The sequence below is a fragment of the Capra hircus genome, chromosome 12, assembly GCF_001704415.2.
Source record: "Capra hircus breed San Clemente chromosome 12, ASM170441v1, whole genome shotgun sequence".
Lineage (NCBI taxonomy): Eukaryota > Metazoa > Chordata > Mammalia > Artiodactyla > Bovidae > Capra > Capra hircus.
Window position 1 is genome coordinate 58149387 of NC_030819.1, and position 24786 is coordinate 58174172.

The following is a 24786-nucleotide window of genomic DNA, read 5'->3' on the forward strand; positions in this document are numbered from 1 at the left end:
CTAATTCACTCTCATTTTCTTCAAGCCTCTGTTCAAATGTTACCTTATCAATTCAGCCTTTATCGATCACTTCAAGTGAAGTGGTACACATTCCACTAAGCCTCATCCTCCTTATACCACTTATGCTGCTTCAATTTTGTCCACAGCACTTTACCATCTGACCTCCCAGACACCTGTTTATTGATTTAGTCTGTTTCCCTACCCTGACTCAGGTAGGGAGGGCAGAGGTTTTGTCTGCTTTGCTCATTGATCTATCATTAAACGGAGAAGGCAATGGTACCCCACTCCAGTACTCTTGCCTGGAAAATCCCATGGATGGAGGAGCCTGGTAGGCTGTAGTCCATGGGGTCGCTAGGAGTCAGACACAACTGAGCGACTTCACTTTCACTTTTCACTTTCATGCACTGGAGAAGGAAATGGCAACCCATTCCAGTATTCTTGCCTGGAGAATCCTAGGGACGGGGGAGCCTGGTGGGCTGCAGTCTATGGGGTCACACAGAGTTGGACACGACTGAAGTGATGTAGAAGCAGCAGCAGCTATCATTAAAACAATGCCTGGCACATAGTAAGCACTCATGAAACACTGTTGAATGAATAAATATAAGCATGAATAAATTCAATACTTACTGTTACCCATCTCTGAGCCTTTGACCATTCAGTTACTACTGTCCACAGCCTCTCCCCCTTACCTATTTTCCCTTACTAAACTCCACTTTTTCCTATGTCCAGTCCTCCACATTTCACTGACTACCAATGTACTAAATGAACAGTGGAAAAGTAATTAACTCCACTGCAACACACTCATCCAGAAAACATTTTACTGACCCTTCTTACTACTGGTTCATATTTCTCAACCACATTCCTTCAATCAGAAAACACCATTCCATCCCCAGAAACTGTAGCCTACACCTGCTGTTTTCTCACTGCACTGAGTACTTCTACTGTGTATCTGCACAGATTGTGCCAGAAGTCAAGATACACCTGATGTTCTTAGAAACAACATAAATCATTCTGATACGCACCAAGCAAGACAATTCAGAGGAAGCCCTATTTCAAACCCCTCCCCTGTACCCCCTCCCGCCCCCGTGCATATCATGTTCATCAGTCCATCATCCACCAAGAAATGATACACTGAAACAATCGGTAAAACAAGTTTCCAGTCTTACAATACCACTCCTGCCAATGGCCTAGTGTTATCCCTGTATGCACTCAACCTTACTCATTTACTCAGCTGCATTTCAGTTTCTGGTCCCTCTTTGTCTCCCAGATTATTATGCTTTTGTTTTTTATTCATTGACTGGATTTATTGTTTCCTCAGAATAATGCTTGGTTTTTTCTGAAACTATGTTAACACCTACTTCCGCTCTTTTAAACCACCCTTGGTAAGATGCTCACCTGAATTTCAGTCCGAAAGACCTACTACACTCTGTGACTTCAGCAGGTCTAATCCAGTTCCTATAAGCGGAGAATTCATATGACCAAATAAACATTTCTTGTACTTTCCACATTATTTCCACAACACAACTAATCAACACCTTACTTATTAGAAAGCCTCAACAGCAAATTACTTAATTAAAACCTGATTAGCTGCTTTTTCTTCTGATTTCCTTTCTCCATTGAGCACTATCTATACTCCCCCTAGATAATGTCATTCTTCTATAGGTAAACTGTTTCTAAATATATAATAATTTCTTCTACTGCACTGTTAGAGTAGAAAATAATCTAAGAAGTGATTCAAAAAGAATGGTATGTTATCAAAAATTTAGAATACTAGCATTTAAAATAATAAACACAAGATACTAGTAATTAAGATAATATAAACTTTAAAATATTACAAATTTTAAAAGAAACTTAAAATATTACTCCTCTCTGACTCTCCAACAAATGCCTTCTTCCCCTTTGTCTACTCTGTCACCTCCTGGACTGCACTACAAAAATAGAAAGCTGACATCCACTCAAATTGATGTTCCCATCTGAATGACTCATTTCACAAAAGCCTAGGGTGCAATGAAGTTTCACATAACTACAGGTAAGCTGATATCTCACTGTCACACGAACATGACACATAAGGTTATGATGAAAAACAAAACAAAAAAATGTATTCATGAAAGCTAAGGGTGGTGGGGAAAAGCTCCTTACTTTTATTATGCTTGACATTAAAAGAATTTTTTTTCTTCTGTTAAAAGAAATGGATTCGTGTGAACTGGCCAATACACTGTGAAACTAATCATACCATATTTGTCAATGAAGATGAGAATATCAAACTGACTCGATCATACCAAGAGTAAATACAACACAAATGAAAAATCAGTGCCACTCTTGACAAAAAGGCATACATTCCAAACTGTTTTGAAGTATTACACAGCTTAATTTCTGACTGCCTATGCTAATGAGTATCTTTGTTAAATAACAAAAAAGCCAGACTTTAGACCTTTCTAACTAGTATAAAACTCAACCAATTGCTTTGTTTCCTTTTCTGCCATCTCTAGTGTATAAGGAAGTGAAATCATCAAAAGGCAAACAAAATCAGTTTCAAGGTTAACACACAAGCTACTTCAGCTAAAATTCTAACATACTCAAATAATCCATCCAATAATCCTATTTAAGAAGGTATTCTCATTTAAGAGGAAAAGTTTCATAAAACTAAGTGACTTGCCCAAGTTGCAATTTGAAATTCTGTGCTCTACTAAAAGTGGAGGTTTCTGCTTTTCAAAAGAATCTCTGAGGTACAGCAAAGATAGTGTCTGAAACACAGAACTAGGGTGCACAATGAATAGCTCACAGGGCAGGCAGCCCACTATACATTTCTTAATGAAACGCATTCCATTTTCAGAAAGTTTTGAACTAAATTAAAAATTAAGAACCACTGACCAAGTCCAATGTCCTCATTTTATACATAAAGGAACTACAGAAGAAATGCCTCACAAGTGCCTCTCAACTATCAGGTACAATACTGTGTACTAGTTTGTTAGGACTGTGACAAAATGCAGACTAGGTGGCTTCAAGGGCAGTTTATTTTCTCACAATTCTAGAAGCTTCAAGTCTGAGATCAAGGTGTCCACAAGGTTGGTTTCTTCTAAGGCCTCTCTTTTTCACTGGTAGATGGCCTTCTTCTGCCAATGTCTTCAAAGGTCTTCCTTCTGTTTATGGCTGTGTCCTAATTTCCTGTTCTTAAAAGGACACCAGTTATATTGAATTATAGCCCATCCATATCTTAATTATCTCATTAAAGGTACTATCTCCAAATATAATTACTTGCTGAGGTACTGAGGGTTAGGACCTCAACATATGAATTTTGAGGGGTCATAATTCAGCCCATTTAACACTCCACTCTCTCGCCTCCCATCAACTAATGTCCTTCTCATATGCAAAACACATTCATCCCATTCCAAGAGCCCACAGAGTGTTAGCCCCTTCTAGCATCAACTCTAGAAGGAGATGGCAACCCACTCCAGTATTCTTGCCTAGAGAATCCAAGGGATGGAGGAGCCTGCTGGGCTGACATCTATGGAGTCAGAGTTGGACACAACTGAAGTGACTTAGCAGCAGTAGCAGCATCAACTCTTAAATCCAAAAATCTTATCTAAATACCATTTAAACCAGCTATGGGTCAACTTGAGATATGATTTATCCTGAGGCAAAATTTCTCTTCAGCTGTTATTTAACCATGTGACTGCAGACAACTTGTATGCTTTCAAAATGTTTCCATCCCAAAAAGGAAAAATCAGAAAGAGGAGATGATGGATCCCGAGCAAGACTGTAGTAAGGCAAGTTTCATAAGATTTTAATGTTGAATAATATTTAATAATCAACAATAAAAAACAATCTATGGCTCCATGTTCTGGGCCCACTCAGCTGGAGCCCCATCCTATCAGGCTTGGTGCTCTGACCCCATGGTGGCAGTGGCAGCCCTGTTGACCTCTGAATTGCCTTCAGAGTCATGCTACTCTTTTCTTGGAGGAAAACACTTGCTTTCAGCCAGGTGACACAGATGGCTCTACTGACTTGTCTTATAGAATCGGAAGTCTGACAGCCTCCCTCATTTCATCCTGTCTCTGTCCCTTTCAGTCCAAGCTGGTAGTGTTTCTGCTGCCATAACCCAATCTCAGGTCCTGCTTAGATGGCTTTATGAATCTCTAAGTCACATGTCCATACTCCCTTTATCAAATGGTTGTCTAGCAACAGCCTTGATGTTGTCTCCAGAACACACTTTCGAATTTTTTGCAACATGCATAGGCTGAGAATTTCCAAATCTTCAAAGTTTTGGTTCCATTTTGCTTAATAAATCTTTCTCCAATTATCTTTGTCCTCTTGTGTTTTAGTATAAGCAGCAAGGAGAAACCAGGCCACACTTTTAACACTTTGCTTATAAATTTCAGTTAAATATCCAAGTTTATCACTGAACAGTTCAATTTCCCAAAACCCATAGAACACAATTTAGCCAAGCTTCCTGCCACCTTATAACATGACTGCCTTTCCTTACGTTCCAGTAACATGTTCCTCACTTTCATCTGGGACCTTATCAGAAGCACCCTTTTCTTATTTCTATTAATATGATCATACATGCTAAGTGATAGAAACCTTCCTGATAGCCCTCTTTCAGAGCCCTCAGCAGAATCACCTTTAATGTTCATATTTCTAACTATAATCACAGAAGGCAACCTTGGCTTTTTCTAACATGAAGCTCAAAATTATTCCAGCTTCTGCAATAGCCAGTTCTAAAGCCATTTCTACATTCTTAGATATTTCTTAGAGCAGCATCCCACTTCCCAGTACCAAAATCTGTGTCCGTTTTCCAAAGCCACAAAGCATCAGTCAGGGTTACTTAAACAACAGCAATTAACCTTCTCACAATTCCGGAGGTTAGAAGTTCAAGATCAAGGTGTCAGCAGGGTAGGTTTCTTCAAAAGCCTCTCTCCTTGGCTTGCAGATGGCTGTCTTCCTCCAGTGTTGTTAAGGTCTTCCCTTTTTGTGTGTCTGTATCCTAATCACCTCTTAAGGACACCAATCATATTGGATCAGGGTCCAATCATACGACTTCATTTTACCTTAATTACCTCTAAAGGGTCTGTATCCTAAAAATAGTCACATTATAAAATACTGGATCAGGACTTCCAACACATGAAATTTTAAGAGGACACAATTAAGCCCATAACAAGCTGAGACTTCTCATATTCACTTATTGCATGAACACTGAATACCACTCTTTCTCATTGTTCTGATGACCATGTAACTGGTACAACCTCCAACACACGGTGCTTAAGAATAAAAGGGAGAGGAAATAATCATATACAAATTAATGGAAAAAAGTACATGAGAGCGTATAATATGCATTTTGGACTTCACCAAGCCTGCCTGCTACATCCAAGAAGGTTTCCTTGAAGAGCTCCAATCTGAAGGGTGAGTATGGAAAGGCTGTGTGCACACAGAACTTTCCAGGAAAAAGGAACAGAATAGTATATTCAAGAAATTGAGAAGTGGCCAGTAGGGCTGGAACACAGAAAGTATGAGGAGTAACAAAACATGAGGTTGGAAAGGAAGGTAGGGGCCACATCAACCACATTATGGTTTTTGGTCTTTATCCTAACAGCAATGGGAAGCACCTGAAAGGTTTTATTCATGATCATATTTTCATTTTACAAAGATCACTCTCGAAAAAAGGGGGCACTAAGGGTTTCTAATTTGCTGGTAATGTTCTACTTCTTGAGTAGGATTCTGGTGACATGGGTATGTTCACTGTGAAAATCTACTGAGCTATATACTTAAACTTTAAGCACTATTCTATATCTACATTATATTTCAGTCTTCTAAGACTGTGGAAAAAAGGGCTAGAATAGAGAAAGTACAGCTGTGGGGACTCCAGCATCAGGAAGAGATGATAATTCAAACTATTCTTATGGAAAAACTCAAACAAACTTTTTGGCCAACCCAATACAAAGATGGCAGTCAAAAATGAAGAGACTCGAGATAATTAAGTGGCAAAATTCAAATACCCCAGTTGATGAATTGAATATGAAGGAGGGAAGAAGGCATCAAAGAAGACTCTCAAGTATCTGTTTACAAAAATAGATGGATGGTAGATCCATTCTCCACGAATGAAAATCCTGGAGTTCCACAGATGTGACAGATCACAGATTCAATTTTTCAGGCTTTAGAGTAGAAATCTCAACTAGGCAGTTAAGTATATAGGCTGGAGCACAGAGGACAGGTTTAAAAAGAAAACACCATTGGGGAGAAATACTATTAAAAGAAGGGCTTCCCCCATGGCTCAGTGGTAAAGAATCAGCCTGCAATGCAGCAGACCTGGGTTCAATCCCTGGGTCAGAAGATCCCCTGGAAAAGGGCACGACAGCCCACTGCAGTATTCTTGCCTGGAAAATCCCATGGACAGAGAAGCCTGACAGGCAACAGTCCATAGGGTCGCAAAATGTCTGGTGACTGAGCACACGCACACAGGAGGTCCTGCACTACTATAGCCAATGGATTAGGTTCTGCGGACAGTTATGAACAGAACAAACAGGTTATCATAGAACTTATATTCTAATTCAAAAGACCCCCAACAAATTGTATTCAACTACTATCAGGTACTGTGATGAAAACAACAGGACGGTTTAACAGAGTGACAGAGGTGGGGCTACTTTACTTTAGATTGGAATAGTTAGGGCTCTCTGTGGAGGTGACACTGAGGTGAGACTTGAATGCTTAGAATTATGCAAGGCACGGGAACAACAGAAACAATTTAGAGCATTCCAGAAAGAAAAAAAGAGCTTAGTGTTTAAAGCAAGATCAAGCTTTGCATATCTGAAAAACAGAGCAAAAGGCCAGTATAGACACAATGTAGTAAATGAAGAGCAGAGGGTACAAAACACAGTCAGGGAAGAAGCCAAGGGCCAGATCACATAGACTTTAAGCAGGAGGGATGTAATTTATACTTTAAAAAAATTTAAGTTATAGATTTCTCTAGTTCCTCTGTGGCAAAGATAAATGTGGAGAGACTACTAGGTCCTAGTGAGACATGATGAAGTCTCATGGGGAAAGTTAAGAGGAAGAATAGAAGTGTTAAAGAAAATATAAAAAAATAATCTCTAAATGACCCTAAAAGAAACAAAGTCTCAAGGCTGCCCTACTTACCTGTATTCTAGTATTTAATTTTTTGATCATAGATCACAAATCTAAAGACTACTAACAAGATTCAAAATTTCAAACAAAAGGCTCTGATACTGTTAGATAAAACAAGTTAGATGGATGAGCCTTCCTCTCTGCTTGGACGCTCTTTCTTAGCAAGTATCAAACACAACTAATTCACACTTTGTATCTCCATGTTTCCTAAATTATGAACTGCCCTATACAGTTGTTGTATTTAGATGAATGGGTCCCTAGTATCAAGAGGTTGATTATTTTCTGGAGAAGACATTTAATATTCAACAAATATTTATTGACTCTTTAAAGGACAAAGCTTCAAAGTCAAGACAAGGAAGATCATGCTCTCACGCCCTTAAGAAAGTGAAAATTAAAGTCACTCAGTCGTGTCCGACTCTTTCCCACCCTATGGACTGCACAGGCCATGGAATTCTCCAGACCAGAAAACTGGAGTGGGTAGCCTTTACCTTCTCCAGGGGATGTTCCCAACCCAGGGATCGAACCCAGGTCTCCCACACTGCAGGCAGATACTTTACCAGCTGAGCCATCAGAGAAAGATAATCTTTCTTAGTATAATGCCTGGGCTCTATTGGTCTTTACACAGCAAAGGGAAGATGTAGAAGGAGAATTTACCACTTTTGACCACTAGCTCTCCAGCTTTAACAATTTCTTTCCTATCATTCCCCAGAACTAAATTTTTTTCCTCACTACTTTCCAATTAATTCAAAATGTCTAACCCAGGTCTCCTATCACATTTCTTATAAATACTTCAATTTACTTATATTCAAAATGAAATGTTTTAACCATATCTTTGTCAGTGTTACATTACATAATATTTCAATAATCTCAATCTCCTAATGCAGTTTCATGAACCAAAAACTATCTTAATCTATACATGAAACCAATGCTATTTCTTCCCCACTCTAACAAAAACTCTACCTCTGATTTCCAACTTAGAAACAACAACAAAAATAAAATCCAGAAACTACTCTCAAGGAATTTAAAAAAATCAAGTAAGATCCAGCCCTTCTATTTTTTAAGTTAACTAAAACAAAATAAGGCACATTTTCAACAGTAAGAACTCTTCATTTTGTACTCAAAGGCTTTCCTTACAGAATCTAATTAATTCAATATTTTATTTCTGTAGAAAACTTAACAGGCTCCTTTATTGTTCTTTTAGAAAATTAATGTAAACAACATAAAAGAAAAAGGATGCTAATTATTACAAAAGGTAAAAAAACCTAAATTCTTCAGAAATTCAGAAAACTAATGTGATTTCCATGACAGCTACTGCTAGCACACTTAATAAATAAGTGGACATCAAAAGAAGAATCCACTAACATCACTTAAAACAGTGTTGGTCTATTTAGGAAATAACTCCCTCAAAGGCTCCTCTAACAGGGAAGCCCCATACTCTCTCAAAATTAATCAGCAAAACACACAGCTTACACAATTTAACAATCCATTTATTGAATACTACATATTTCAAGTGCTAGCTAAAATCAGGAGATATTAAAATAAAATATAAAAGCACAACAGCATATATAAAAATGTAATTCAAAAGATGTTGCTGAAATATCATTATCAACCATCAGTGTACACTTTGCAGAAAATAATTATATACTAAATGGCATCCAAGCTTTCCATTTTGACTTAAAATAAGCATTCTAGTGGTCATGTATGGATGTGAGAGTTGGACTGTGAAGAAAGCTGAGCGCCGAAGAATTGATGCTTTTGAACTGTGGTGTTGGAGAAGACTCTTGAGAGTCCCCTGGACTGCAAGGAGATCCAACCAGTCCATTCTAAAGGAGATCAGTCCTGGGTGTTCTTTGGAGGGACTGATGCTGAAGCTGAAACTCCAGTACTTTGGCCACCTCAGGTGAAGAGTTGACTCATTGGAAAAGACTCTGATGCTGGGAGGGATTGGGGGCAGGAGGAGAAGGGGACGACAGAGGATGAGATGGCTGGATGGCATCATGGACTCAATGGACCTGAGCCTGAGTCAACTCTGGAAGCTGGTGATGGACAGGGAGGCCTGGCGTGCTGCGATTCACGGGATCGCAAAGAGTTGGACACAACTGAGCGACTGAACTGAACTGAATTGAAGCATTCTAAATAAATGGTCACTTTCAGATTTCTTCACTCAGCTTCACTGGTGAGTCAACATACCTCTAACCCTATATACTCAAAAAGGTACCATAAAAATGCACTCAGTTTTCCATTGGAATTTCTTTGCTGCCTAGAAAAAGACCCTAAATTAATAACAAGAATTTAACCAAAGATAACTACGTGGTTTAAAATGAGCTGCAATGAGGAATACGTCTGAACTAGATGTGACTCCTAGTTATCATCACTTCCCAGAGAAACTATGTTCACAGGATAAATTGCTTAATTTCTCTTAAGTTTCTGTTTTCTCTTTATAAAAAATTAGAGAGACTGTATGATATAAAAATTACATCCACAATTACACTTAGAAAAGGGATAGGCACTGACAGGCATTAACTAAATGGTAGCTACTTAAATAAGTATTATTAAATTAAGGCTTGTTTGTATTAAAATCCTATTGCTCGTTGTAGTAGTATTGGAGAATATGAAGAATTACCTATAAAAGTTGAACTCAAAAATAGCTTTCAGCTTTCTTTCAGAACCATTCACTTAAGGTCAGATAAAAGAATCATGACAACAGTGAATTCCATAAGAGTGAGTTTCCAACTACTTTTATCAACTGGTCTATCAGGAAGAGGCTTGAGTACTGTAAAATAAGTTTTTCTCAAATACATACATCCAAGTACTACATTATGCTTATGGGATTCCTAACCAGTGAACAGGGCTTTCCAGGTGGCTCAGTGGTAACAAAGAATTTGCCTGTCAAGCAGGAGATGCAGGTTTGATCCCTGGGTCTGGAAGAGCCCCTGGAGGAGGAAATGGCAATCCACTCCAGTATTTCTGCCTGGGAAATTCCTAGGACAGAGAAACCTGGAGGGCTAAACAGGTTAGGGGTCGCATGGGGTGGGAAAACAGTAGGATACAACTTAGTGACTAAACAACAACAACAGTAACACCGATTGATTCTTATAAACCTTTCCAACTATTTTCATATCAAAGTTCTACCTAAACCATACAGTCAGGAAACTGCAAAACTGTAGTTTCTAAGTTTAACATGATGAAATAAGGTTCATAAGGAACAATGAGTTCAGTGTAACACAGAAGGGAAAAAAGTTACCTCTATTTTTGACAGAAACTTACCATCCCACCATCTTCATTAAAAATGTTATGAAGTTAACATGAGGATAGCTGAGCAGAAAATGGAGTGAGAAAAAGAAAACATGCATAGGAAAAGACTATGAAAGAAACATGATTTCTAATACCATTAAGAAGAAAAAAGAAAATGAAAAAAATGTTTATTTTTTTAAAATAAAAAATAAATAAAAAGAAAGAACTCATGATCCTTTTCCAAATCAAATTTTCTTTCATTCTGATATACTAAAAAGACTGAAGAGTCCAGAACTACAATTGAAGAGACAGTAACAAAGTTGTATAATTACTGTTGTAGGGTAAAAGTTTATCTTTACATGTCCTATCTGAGGATACAGATGAAACTGCAAAACAAAAAAATAATCCAAATAAAGTATATTTTAATAGATTGTACTGAACTTGAACACAGTTTTAACCATGAATGAACAGATTATTCTTATTTTTTTTCCCTTACCTACCTATAATAAAGTTGAAAGGCAAAAAGCCTAGTAGGCCATCTCAAAAATCTCTCCATCTTCCCATTAATTTACAAACAGTTCAATTGAAAAAAAAACACAAACACGGAAATATTAACAACTGCACAACACCAATGAAGTCTTCAGTCATTCCCAAAGTAGATACAATGCTCTGGTAATGTGACTATATCTAAGATTAGAGGTTAGAGTATGGCTGTGTCCGTGTTAGATAAAAATTTATTTTTTACACACTTAAGACAGCTTACTAAAGTTAATGGACTTCATGCTGGGAAGTCCATTGTAATGACTGCAATTTTTATATCTGGAATGAGACAGGGTTATCATTCAGAGAATAAAATTTGTTAGGAGGAAAGGGAAGAAAAGGATTATTTCTAATCTAACTAACCAAAATAAACAAAATTTATCTTCTATTAAAGATAACAAAAAGTCAAAACGTTCCAAACTGACACAGTTCTAGCTTCAAAAATAACTCATTTTTTCTCTGAGGATCTCTTTTCAGAGATTTTTATGCTACTCTTTCCCCTTGTTTCTGTGTATAAATTGACAGCAAAACTGTATTGAGAATTTCCATAGGTGATATTCAAAATTGTATATTCCATTACAAAAATTAGGCCATTCAGTACAATCTATATAAAGATACTGAATCTAAGTTTTCTAATTTTAGTTGCAAAAATCATAATTATAAACTTTTCAAGATTTGCTCTGAAATTTACAGCCAGGCACAACTGAAAATTGTTTAGACTTAAGACTTAGGCAATTTGAATCAACTGAACTGAATTAATTTAAATGCTGCTCAGCAAAGAAAAAAAAAGGAATAAAAATCACACACAAGACAATCACTAATTACTCCTTTCAGAATCTACTTCAATGAATTCATTTAATACTACTTCTCGCCATCTTTAGGATATTTTAAGGAAAAAAATCTGGCATACATATAGGGAAACCAATTGCTTTAATAATACCTTAATTTAAAAAATAAAATAAAATATGCAGATCTTATTTAACTGCAAAGAGAAAGAAAACCATCACCAAAGAGGATAACCATTAATCCCTTAACATAATCTTTCCTTTCACAAAAATTACAGCTAACAATTTTAATAAGAAAAAAATTTTTATTTATAAATTGTAATGTACGAGCATTGTATCTACTTTGGGAATGACTGAAGACTGTAAATTGTAATGTACAAAACCCACTAATGATCTGCTGTTCTGCTGCCATCAAATGTTTATTTTGAATGGTCATTGTAACAAAACTAAGTAATATTGTCTTTTGTTATGATTCTAGACTAAGAGGCATTACTCTATTTATAAAGGGTTGCAGACAAACACAGACATACACTCCAGCCCTACCAACTGAATTCTCAGTTATTAGGATTCAGTTAATCCTCAGTTACTGCATTTATGTTACACTACTACATGATACTTCAATAAACCCTAGGACACCTATCTCATCAAGGTACTAATACATGAACAACCACATTTCTTCAACATTTTTCCAAACAGAACATTACCAATTTTCTCTGAAAATACTTAGAAAACCAGACTCAGAAAGTCAGACATTTCCACCACAACAAAAACTCAATTATGGGCAAAACAAATATTTTATATCCTTTGATATTATAAATTCTTTCAAAACTTACCTATTTATAAAACTGGAAAATTTCATAACCTGTATTATTTAGGTAAGAGATAAGCAAACTTCAAGTAGTTAAATCCACCCTATCATACCATCAACAAAATACAAGCTGATTTTCTGTAAACAATCTTACTTTAAAACACATAATATATTAAAAAGCTAATATTTTCTTTTAGGAAAGTGAATAATGAAAGATCAATTTAAAAAGCATCAAAAGTTCAACTTAATTACCATACAAATATTTTTATTGGCAGTACTGACATATAGAAAAATATAAATTTACTTTTCAAAAAGAATCTTTCCGAACCAGACTAGAATCTATATTCTGTTTAACTAAATTGTTCACCTTAGTTAAATATGATGAGTAATGCCCATTTTTTTCTTTGTGATGGAGAACAACTCAGAATGGCAGGAAGCAGCAGAGGGAGCTAGTCCATTAGGAATATATCTAAATTTTAAAAAAGAATGTCTGAATAGAAGGAAAAACTTGGATGAAAAAACTTTTAATTGGTGAATTTCATCTTTTATTACATATTCATTTCTCTGTTCTGTTACTGTTCCAAAGTGAAAAATAACATTAGTCAGAATGCTTGGGGGAACTTTTAATTTACTGTTTTTTAAAAATAAAAAAATTGGGGACTTCCCTGGTGGTCCAGTGGTTAAACTCCATGTTTCCAATCAGGGGGTGCACGTTCGATCCCTAGTCAAGGAACTGAGATCCTACATACCAAGTAGTGTGGCCAAAACACAAACAAAAAAAATACAAAAAGCCCCAACAAAAACATCTTCTAGAATGTTACCTCATCACCTCAGTAAACATTTATAACTTTTAAAAATATTTGGTAATGATTAACGATCTCTTTACTACTCAAAAATTATTAGGAGATGACATTTAATCTGTAATAAAATCTGGAAATTTATTTTATAGACTTACTATTATGAACAAGTTGCTTCATCATTTGTATCTTCCAAAGGCAATTCTCTAGATCCTCGAAATAAATCTGGCTGCTGTTCAAAACCTAATGGTACTATTACTTCTAAATAAAGTTTTATAAGGACAAAGAGAAAGGAGCACAAAATATATACCTAACAGTTGTTTCACCTGTCCCAAAATTAAATCCTTCTTCTATTTCAAAATGTCAATTTACATAATAAAATGCTGGGAAAAGCAAGCCCAAATACCAGGAAGTACTACTCTGAAACAAAAGAATTATGAAAATAGTGAATAAAGGAAACATGAACACATAATTGTATATACATTTATACATAAAACATGAGTTAGTATATTTCTACTATTATCATAGTTAGGATGAACAAATATATACAAACATACATGTGTTAAAACAAAATAAAATACAGTAATACTCATTTAAATGTAAACAGTACTGGAGACTACAAATAAAAATTATATTAACTCATTAAAGGCAATATAATAAAGACCTTGTTAAAGTACTATGTTTAGTTTTGAGCCTTGCAATTAGTATCACTTAATAATTTAATATTAGTTAAAAAGTAATATAAAGATGTGAGAGAACATTTAAAGCTGAAAAAAAATTCTAAAAAGTTTTAACAACATCGGAAGATTATGAGATTCACCACTTTGCTCTACACCTATAACTACCACAACACTGTTAATCAACTATACTTCATACAAAATAAAATTAAAGAAAAAAATATACTGTAGGATTTAGGATAGGTTGGTTTAGGAGAAAGAAGACTTAAAGGACATGAACTATTACCATGTAAAACACATAAAAAATTTTCAACAGTTGTAATTAGCTTGTTTTTTTTTTTTTTCCTAAAAATGGATAAATCAGAGCAAAATTAGGATGAATTGCCCAAGAGCTCTGAAATGAATTCCATCTCGAATTTAAAATTTTAAGTGATGGAACACAATCTTACAAAAACGATAAAGTGAGATACACAGTTGTCCTTAAAGAAAAGCTAAAAGCTGGAGAAGTAAAACAATCCAGAGGACAAATCTTCCTATAATTAATGCTAAGGAGCTGTCTAAAATATTTTTCACACTAGAATTATCCTGTGTTAATTTAAATAAAGAAAAGTGATATACTATCAGAATAACGTGAAGAGCTTTTATAAACTATATAGTCATTGCCCTGTTTTTCATTCCAGAATTGGGGAGTATGGAGAGACAGGGAATGGCTTAAGAAGAAGGGTGATGAAAACATAAATTACAGAGGAAAAAAGCCCTGGTGACTGATATACCTACTGTATTGGCATTTGACAAAGAATTTTGTTTTAGTAAGTGATATGCTAATTACAGCTTAGAAATACTTTAAAAGATGAATTTGCAGAAAAGCATAATTTTACCAGTATTATGAATAGAAGAATCAACTAAAGTTCCTATAACAAGTTAATATTAAATATTTAAGATAGTCAAAGAAAAATACTAAAGTTTTATGAAAAGTTGAATTTAGGTATGAACTATAAAACTGTCTGACATCTACAAAAGATAAAATCAGTTTAAAATTCAATTATAGAAAAACATTCTGGTTCCTACCCACTCTACTCAGGGGTCTTCATAATAACCAAAAGTATTACAACAAAAGATTATAAAAACATTTAAAATACAATTTTATATAATTTTTATTTACACTTCAGAATTTAAACAACTTGCTGGGAACATCTTTTGTGAGGCAACGTGGTCTTTTGTTAAAATCTGAAACTACTTAAGTTTCAAGACAGGCTCACTAATTTTTTTTAAGGGCAAGCAACAAATGAGTTAGCTGAAATAGCCAACTTAATGATTATTTGTAACACAGACTTCATTATGTGAGCCTAGAGAGCCTCCCCACCTCTGTCTCTCCTGTGAAGGAGGAGGTCTTTGTGTGCTTTTGTGTGGCGGTTCCACTGAATTCATTACAATAGAGATGGACATTTGATATTCATAACGATCCAACATCTGAGCAATCTTCTTTCGAGACACACCATGTTTATTCCTCCTAACAAAAAAGAAAAGGATTTTAATTCTATTTTTTAAGAATGTATAGGATTAACCTATTTTAGAGTAACAGAGCAAAAGAGAGTCTAAATCACATTTTGCAAATAAATACTAGAAGATATACCTCTATAAAAAGGGCTCTCTCAGTTTTAAACAATATAGTAAAAAGGCTTAAAATACCATAAATCACAGCAAAATGTTAACTGATTATACTTTCTTCACATAGAACTAACTACTGGTTCACTGAACCACTGAGTTAATGACCCCCAACTTTTAAACAACAAAATAAAAAGATTATGCAACACCGTTTTGAGAATTACAGAAGAATTGACTGGGTTTCTAGCACTTACAAAAATCAATATAAAATATGTATAACTTGTAAAAGTTATTTTTAACACATCTGCATTTAAAAAATTTATTATCAACACCAAACTATTATTAGCAATACAATTTTTACGTATCTCACAAACATCGTATTGAATGAAAGAAACTAGAGACAATGACTATATATTGTGTAATTCTATTTATTAATATATAAACTTTGAAAGAAACTAAACTATGGTGCTAAAGTGAAGGATTTTTTTTTTAAAGCAAAAAAAAAAGGCTTTAAGGAACAGCAAGCAAGTAATTGTAGGGAACTGTTGCCAGGAAAAGGAATTCAAAAAACTTCTAAAGTGTTAGTAAAGCTCTCATGACACGAGTAACAGTTAAATGAATATCTGACTTATGAGAAACTTGTTAAACTACATATTTTCAATGTACTTTTCTGTGAGTTTAATTTTGACAGCAAAAAGTGGTTTACAAATTATTCTTGTCTCTCAAAAAATTTTTTTAAGGATTTAACCCTTGTAGTTTTCTGTAACTTGATTGGACATGGCAAAACATACAGAACATATTTTACATTTATTAAGTTCTAGACTTACTAAAGCTAACCCATCTTCCCAGAAAAATGACATAAAAATCTGTCAAACTATACTAGATAGCAGTTAAATTGACTTTAGTTTGTAAAGTTATTTTATATTAAGAATTATAATAAGTTTCAACAGTCTCAAATGCAAATAAAGCCTAACTGTACAATACTTCCATTGACTTACTTATTCAACACAAGCCAAGTATCTTTAGTTGTTTTTTTTGGTTTTTTTTTTTACTTTTTTTTTCATTAAGCGTATCTTTAGTTTTTAAACTCTCTCTTCTTTCTACCTGAGGAGCAATAATCACACAGAGGGCAGGCAAAGAATACCAGATATTAATAATATCTACCAGTTTCTTCATAAATTTGATTTGGCATGCAAATTAGAAAGGGAAAGAAAGATAACCAAAGCAATAAAAATTCAAAGATACAAAAGGAATGAAAGGCAAGGAGGAAAGAAAGCAGTTGAACACCATACACAGAATAACAGTTTCAAGCAGAAGAGGGAAACGTGGGAGAAAAAAATCGTCTTAAAAAGAGAGGTGATGGTTGCACAACTCTGTGAATATACTGAAAACCACTGAATTGTACACTTTTAATGGGTAAATTGTAAGGTATGTGAGTTAAAAGTTGTCAACAAAGGTGAGGTAGGAGGAGTGAAAATGAAGAAAGGAAAAATGATTTACAGTCAGGAAAACCAGGGGAAATGAATAAAGGTAAACACAAATGGAAGATCAGGGTTGAAAATATACAAGACCACAATCCCTCACAAATCCTGAAATCTAAAATACTCTGAAAATTCAGTTTTCTGTTGACTCATGCAGAAGCAAAGTCTAACCATGCCTGTACTCATATGGCAGCATGATCTACTCAGAACATTAAACCATATAAATTTTTCTCATCTGAATAGACTGATCATTCACAATCTGCTGCAGAAACACTGAGATGTTTGATTATGCCATGCTGCCCCAAACTCTTGCTAGGAGTGCTAACAATTAGGTACAGGTTTTGTATTACCTTTCTAAAATTAAAAAAATAACAATCTGAATTCTTAAACACATTGATTCCCTAAATCTTGGCTATAGGATAATGGATATGTTGCAGTAAAGATGGAAAAGGGGGAGAGAGAAAAGCATCAGGTAAAAAGGCGATGGGATCTAAAATGGGAAGGAGATGAAGTTGGAAAGGCAATGCAGAGAAGTGGCCTAGCTAAAAAGCAGAAGTCCTAGTTTTTCTCTCAGTTTTCTGGATCTCCACTAGCATTCAATCAACTGGGAACCAACGCAGGAAGTCACTAAGAAAAAGTAACGAACACACTTAACAAAGAACATTTAAGGAAATGTAATTCTGCAAAGAGCCTCAAACAAGTTGAATTTAAGTCAATGCTCCTCTTAATAGAAAGTGAACCCACTCCAGTGTCCTTGCCTGGAGAATCCCAGGGACAGCGGAGCCTGGTAGGCTGCCGTCTATGGGGTCGCCCAAAGTTGGACACGACTGAAGCGACTTAGCAGCAGCAGCAGCAGCAGTAGTAATAGTCCCTATTCACAGGTATCAAAGATTTAACAAACAAAAGCTAGTAAAGAAATTGATCATGAAAAGGAGAAAAGAAAGAAAAAAAAAGGTAAGAGATTAAAAATTTTTTTTGAGTGCCTTACTTTTCTAATTCTTCAGGATCAAATTTCCACCAAGTTTCAGGTTCATGAAACTCTACTCTGTATCCTTTTCCTATGGCCTACACAAAAGAAAGGAAGAAAACAAAAACCCAGAGAATACTTCTTAAAGTAAAAAGATGGAAGACATATAAATTTCACTTAGACAATACTTCTCAATTTGCTCAACCAAGAAAAATTTACCTTTAAAATAATATGGTTTATAAAAATTTTAAGGCTACTTAACAGTCAAGTTCCAATCACTATTCTCAAGTCCAGGCAAAACTAACAAGATGAATATATTGCTTAATAAGCACCATTCTCAATTTTTAAAAAATTGAGCAAATGGACACACCTCTTTAGAGAACAAGAACAAATGTTTTAATAGTAAACATCAAAGTAACTGAAATTTCAGAATATGAAAAAACTGAAAAGAATAGAAAAACTCTCTCATATCTCATATTTACCATTTCCACATATGGTTTCATTTCCCAAGCTTGTGTATTAGTGTTGTCTATTATGACCGGCGATCTCCCCTGATTGATAGCTTGCTTTGCTGAAATGAAAAATAAATTAAAAAAAAACAGAACTATTAGATAAAAATATATAAAATAAAATTTAAACATTCATTAAGCAATTTTCTACATCCCTGTACTTAAAAACAAAACTGTGCAATCTCTAGAGTCAGTGCATGGAAATAAAAGGACTCTGCTAGATTAAGTGGAATTAAGAGACATGTAAATACATGTAATGGGTTTTCTTCAGACCGAATGTTGGTTTTAAAAAACTAGCTGTAAAGGACATTTTAGGGGAAATATTCTGTTGAACTTACAGTTAATGAAGACTTCAGTCTAGAGCTTTCATTTACAGAAAATGTAGGGGCAAGTTACATCTGAATATGGTCTGAGTATGAAAAGAGACAAACATTTAATGATATGGAAAGATGGAGACTTTTAACAGAAAATGGCAATTTACAAGACAATATGTAACTGATTTCATTTTGGGCAAAATATAAAGATGTGGCAAGTTACTAAGACATCAAAAGTTGTTTTCTGTAGGTAAAATTACCAACAATTCTTTTGAAATAAGAGACTTAGGTAAAAAAAAAAAAAAGGGGCTATGGATTTATCACTACTTACAACCTAAGCAACTAAATTTCATGGTTCAACTGACTGTGGATATTTCTTAGGACAATGATTTCTGAAATTGGGAGCTGAGCTACAACAGAACTTTTCAAACTATTTCTCCCTGTCCCTATGCTGTTGATTCCCATATGAGATGAGAATTATTTCACAGTGATTCCTGTTAATGACAGGCAAGACAATTAAAAGCCCATTATAAAATTTATTTTATTTTATTTTACAGAGTTCCATCATTTATGAGAGAGACTCCACTTAAGACTGCTCTCACAGAAAGCAGCAGAAGAGCAGTCACTTGGATGGGGAGGAGGCTAGTGGACCTGTGACTCTCAGAAACCTTCCTGAAGTGGCCACAGCTGGAGGAGGGGTGGTGTCCACCGTTTGGCTCTGTCTCCATCCTGGGCGTCTGCTCAAGGATCACGCTCTCATGGTTCTGACCTCTCTGACCTTGGCCCTCGGGGGACCTCCTGACTTGGCTGTTGTCATTCCAGATTCATGTATCATGCCTCTTCCTAGAGAAACCTGAGATTTCCTCAGACTGGAAGCTGCAGATGCTCAAGGAGCAAATCAGTTAGTTAGTGCTTTGAATTTACTTAACAGGTTATTTAGCATCACTCCAAAAGAGTAACACAGATTACCTCTAACAGGTGGGGCTATGGATGGTTGTTGTTGTTTAGTGGCTAAGTCGTGTCCAACTCTTTTGAGACCCCATGGACTACAGCCTGCCACGCTCCTCTGTCCATGAGATTTCCCAGACAAGAATAATAGAGTGGGTTGCCATTTCCTTCTCCCCACTATAAAATTTTAAAGACTGAGGCAAAATGCAATGATATGGAAGTTTTGTAGGGATTTAGAATTCAAACCACTAAGTTTCACATAATGAAAACATTTATACAGATGTCTAAAGGAAGATAGAATTTTAAAGGCTAAGTAATAATGACTAATGTGGAATGTAAATACATATTTGGGAGAAGACGTCTCTAAATATTAAAAGAAAGTTACAATTTGGGTCACAGACAGGATACCAAGATGCTATCAATTCCCACTGCTTCACCCCAAACAGTGATCATACTTTCATTAAAAAAAAAAATTCAAGTAATTCTCCTAATGTCTCATAGACCGGCTTACACCTCTAAGGAGTCAAGTTCTACAAAAGGAGCTTATTAACCAAATAAATCTCTGATTTGCAGGAATGGAGATATTATTCTCTTTCCATGATTAATTATCATCCAATACCACATTCCAGTGCACTTCAGGAAAATAAAGGTCCTAAGAAAACAACGTCTGAATACTCAAATAAAGAGAGTCATTTTCTCAAACAAATTAACCACCATACTCTAAGAAAGAGAATAACGACATCTTGGAGATATTTTAAATTTATAAGCAGTTAAAGATGAATTTAGATTCTTTTGATAAACATGGGACAGACTGATATTCCCAGAATAATGACTGGCACTTAAAAGTATTCAATAAATGTTTGTAAATGCTCACAACTTTCAAAATGTCTAGTGACTGCCAGTTATCATTACCTTGAAAGGGGTCAAAAATTACCTTGGAAAAGTCCACACTTACTAGACTAATAAAACCAGTGGTTTATCTAGACACCAATATGTTCAGCGAGTATAATTCACACGACAAAAACATTTTAATAAAAGTCTAATATTGCAGAAAGAAAAAACATGTCCCACACAAACAAACTTTCCAGTTCACCAAAGATATACTGCCTCATTCCCCTTATCATCTACTTCTGTTCCTCTTAACTCTGGGCCAATAACTCTAAGCATTTTGGGGAACTGCCAGTATGATCCTTATTTGACTTGGGCAGTAACACTGCAGCATTTTAAAAAGTAAAAAAGAATTAATTTTTAAAATATTTTTTTCTAAAATAAATATTTGGAGAAATCCTAGAATCAATACTAGAAAATAGTCTGAAAATCAAACTTATCTGACATTTAAACTTTTTATTCAAAAATATCCTCACTGAAATTCCTTACTTTGAAAATTGAGAATTAGAAAGAAAAGCATTTATGCTGCTTTTCCTGCATATATTGTACTTCAGGGTAACACTAGCTGCTAGTTCTAGGTAAGGGGACGTTCCTCATTACAGAAGAATTCTAGCCACTGAACACAGAAGGAATGACAGATCTAGAAAAATCATTTTGCAACTTTAATGAAATAACTGATTAAGGAAACCATTCATTCTTGAATAAAACAGGGAGCAAACTGTCCCTCTGAAACTACTGATCTTAGCATCACTAAAAATGGGACAACCGTTTACTTAGAAAAAAAGGCTGAGCCAAATAAATCCTACAAGTTAAATGACTACCACAAGGAAGCGAATAGGCTGTTCATTGTAATCGCTCTACTCCAGGTTTAAATAATGTTTCATCATCACTACATTCTTAATCTTTTAAAAAAGAAGTCAGATTATAGTATAATATAAGCATGTATCTACACAGTTCTAGATTAGTAGTTTTCAATTCTGACTGTAACATTAGAATATCTGGGAAACTTTCAAAAAAAATCACCAATGTTTAGATCCACTCCAGACCAACCAGGGGCTTCCCCAATGGCTCAGTGCCTGGGAAGACGCAGGTTCGATCCCTGAGTCAGGAAGATCTGAAGAAGGACATGGCAACCCACTCCAGCATTCCTGCCTGGAGAATCCCATGGGCAGAGGAGCCTGACAGTCCAAAGGGTCGTAAAGAATTGGACATGACTGAAGTGAATGAGCACGCAAGCACATCAGACTAACTAAACCAGAATCTCTGAGGCTAACACTTGGGCATGAGCTTAAAAAAAAAAAATCCCCAAGTGATTCAAATGTGCAGCCAAGGTTAATAACTATTATTCCAAAATTAAAGCAAATTGACCCATGTGCCTCTAAAAAGTGTATTAAGTAATTTTTTTGTATCAGTGAAAAAAATGTTTAATATTCATAGACATTAAGACTTAGAAAATATTAGCATTACTTGAGGAAATAACTTTTGGTAACACATAACAAAAATATCTAAGTTTTCTGAATCTGTTTCTATAAAGCAGTATATCAAAACATCCTATACTTCTATTGTACTGGCTTATGTACACTATCTACAGTTTAAAAAATATTCTAACTACATTCTCTGATTTTCACCTCAATCAGATAGAGTAAGTATAATTATCACTGCCTCTAAGAGATGAAAAACTGGGTCTCAAAGCTCTTTTGATGGCTTGTCAAAGTCATCCAGTTGGTAAAAAGAAAAAAAGTCAAGAATAAAAATTCAGGTATTGTGACTCCTAGTCAAATATTCTATCCCAGGAGACTTGGCCCAAAACAAACCTCTGTTCTGGTTCCAGTCATGGGCATCACCAAGTTGATTAACATTATACCTGTACCCATCTTGATGGTGAAAATAGTCATCAGTGCTGAACACAATGCCATCACGACTCTGACCAAGCAGAATTCTGTTAATAAAAGAAATCATAAAGGTGCCATTTATAAAATCTATAACCATCAGAAATAAGCCACATAGGAAAGATTATTAAATGAATAGCTGGTACATATTTGTAAATATATTGCAGGCAGAACAGCACAGGTGTTGAACCTTAAAAAGCTTTCAGATTCCAAATATCACTTCATACTTAAATCTACATAATAGCCAGTAATAAAAACTTTTTAAAGTGATTTCTATATTGCAACTTTTAAAAACACTCTTCAATTTCAAAATGATGTCAACTTTCCATGTTTTAACTTTAGTGAATTTGTATTTGGTGTCTAAAATTGCCTAAATTTAACGCAATAGGTAACCTAAAACAAGCAAGCGTAACGAAGCAATTCATCTGGGGAAAACTACATTTGGCTCAAATTAAGTTTTGATAGCTTTGATATACTATTTCTATGAAGCACAAACATGCATGACCTGAAAGTGGGACTTGAGGTTTAAGGCTGTGAAACAGTCAATGATCCTCCAGAGTATAATCATGTTTTTAACTTTTAAGAGATTAAATTACTAAATGAAATTAACTACTAAATACTGAACAAAGAACACACTTTCAAAACAAGTCGGTGGTAATCAAGGTCTGTTCTCACGATTTACCACCTTTAACTTCTAAGCACAGAGAGACTGACAAGTGTTCAGTGTAAGAGAATTCCCATAACCAGTGACTCATGAAAGAGATTGGAGATGTGCTGATAAAAGGGAAAAGACAGTAGGAACAATTTGGATCCAACAATAACAAAAAATCCGCCTGCAATGCAGGAGACCCTGGTTGATTCCTGGGTCGTCAAGATCACCTGGAGAAGGGATAGGCTACCCACTCCAGTATTCTGGCCTGGATTCCATGGGCTGTATAGACTATGGCGTCGCAGAGAGTCAGACACAACTGAGGCGACTTTCACTGTATCTCCCCTCCTTCAAACATTAGGCAGTTGGATTATCATCGTATTGGGCTTCTGAGGGGGCTCTAGGGGTAAGGAGGCTGCCTGCCAATGCAGGAAACTTAATAGATGTGGGTTCCATCCCTGGGTCAGGAAGATCCTCTGGAGGAGGGCATGGCAACCCACTCCAGTATTCATGCCTGGAGAATCCCGTGGACAGAGGAGCCTGGCAGGTCACTGTTCATGGAGTGGACTGAAGCAACTGAGCATATATAATTCTATAATCTCTTTTTGAAAAGGGGAAGGGAGTAGAAGGTGGTGGAAGGGATGATATTGTCCTGGTATGATTCAAGAATAATTCCTAATAAAAGTAACAGAATTTCAACTATTAAAATAACAAACATCTCTCCTTTCCTCAGATAAAACTGCATATATTTTATATGAAAATAAAATTATATATAAATATAAAAAATGTACTGTACACTTCCACTTATAGAATTCTGATTCAAATTAAGCAAACCGAAGTAAATGGTTTATCATGTTGAAGTTGGCAGAAACCAACACAACTCTGTAAAGCAATTATCCTTCAATTAAAAATGAATCTTAAAAAAAGGAAATGGTTTAAATTAACTGTTTGAGGATAAAGCTGGATTTCTCTTTTAACTGGCCATGATTTTCCCAAAATATACCATCTAACACATTTGGCATCCTATTTGTTTGTAAGTGATAAAAAATGCCACAATATTAGCATTCCAAACCAAAGCTCAATTGTCTAAAAAAATTTTGATCATAATCAACTAGATGATATCTAGTTATGTTTAAAAGTACCAGAATCCTGATACTATCTTTCCTAGATAACATATGTTTCTTTTTTTTTTCCCCCTCTGTTCTACTACTTTACTAGCAGGTGATCTTCTAGATTTAATACCATACTACAAGAGTATAGGATCTTCTGTACTCAAGAAATGCTTAACCTCTTCCAAAAAAAAAAAAAAAAAAGTGGGGAGGAAAGGAATAGTAAATCAACTTATATCATTAAACCACGTCAACATCAAACATGAGCAAATCTCAATGAAGAATATCTTAGGTGTATAAATCATAACTACAGCAAATAATTTCAGCTTGGGGAGACATTTTCCTCCCAGACTGCTCATGCATCGTTTCAAAATTCCCTGAATTATCTCAAAAATACGTTTATCAATCTAGATATATCTATGTCATATCAACCATCTGAACCAAAAGTAAATTATTTAATTATCTCA

The 24786-nt window shown here is 35.1% G+C and overlaps 1 protein-coding gene across 2 annotated transcripts in view; it reads right to left on the bottom strand.

Annotated features, from left to right (window-relative positions):
* N4BP2L2 (NEDD4 binding protein 2 like 2) overlaps positions 1–24786 on the bottom strand; it is a 71909-nt gene that overhangs the window by 40329 nt on the left and 6794 nt on the right. The window contains exons 2-5 of one of the 2 annotated variants that reach the window (XM_013968170.2): positions 22537–22611; positions 18496–18584; positions 18035–18111; positions 15324–15470 (exon numbers count right to left, since the gene is read on the bottom strand). In XM_013968170.2, coding sequence (XP_013823624.1) covers positions 15324–15470; positions 18035–18111; positions 18496–18584; positions 22537–22588 — 365 coding nt within the window. In that variant the 5' untranslated portion in view covers positions 22589–22611. Of the gene's footprint in view, positions 1–15323; positions 15471–18034; positions 18112–18495; positions 18585–22486; positions 22612–24786 lie in introns of both variants that reach the window. The other variant, XM_005687525.3, reaches the window with a different exon arrangement.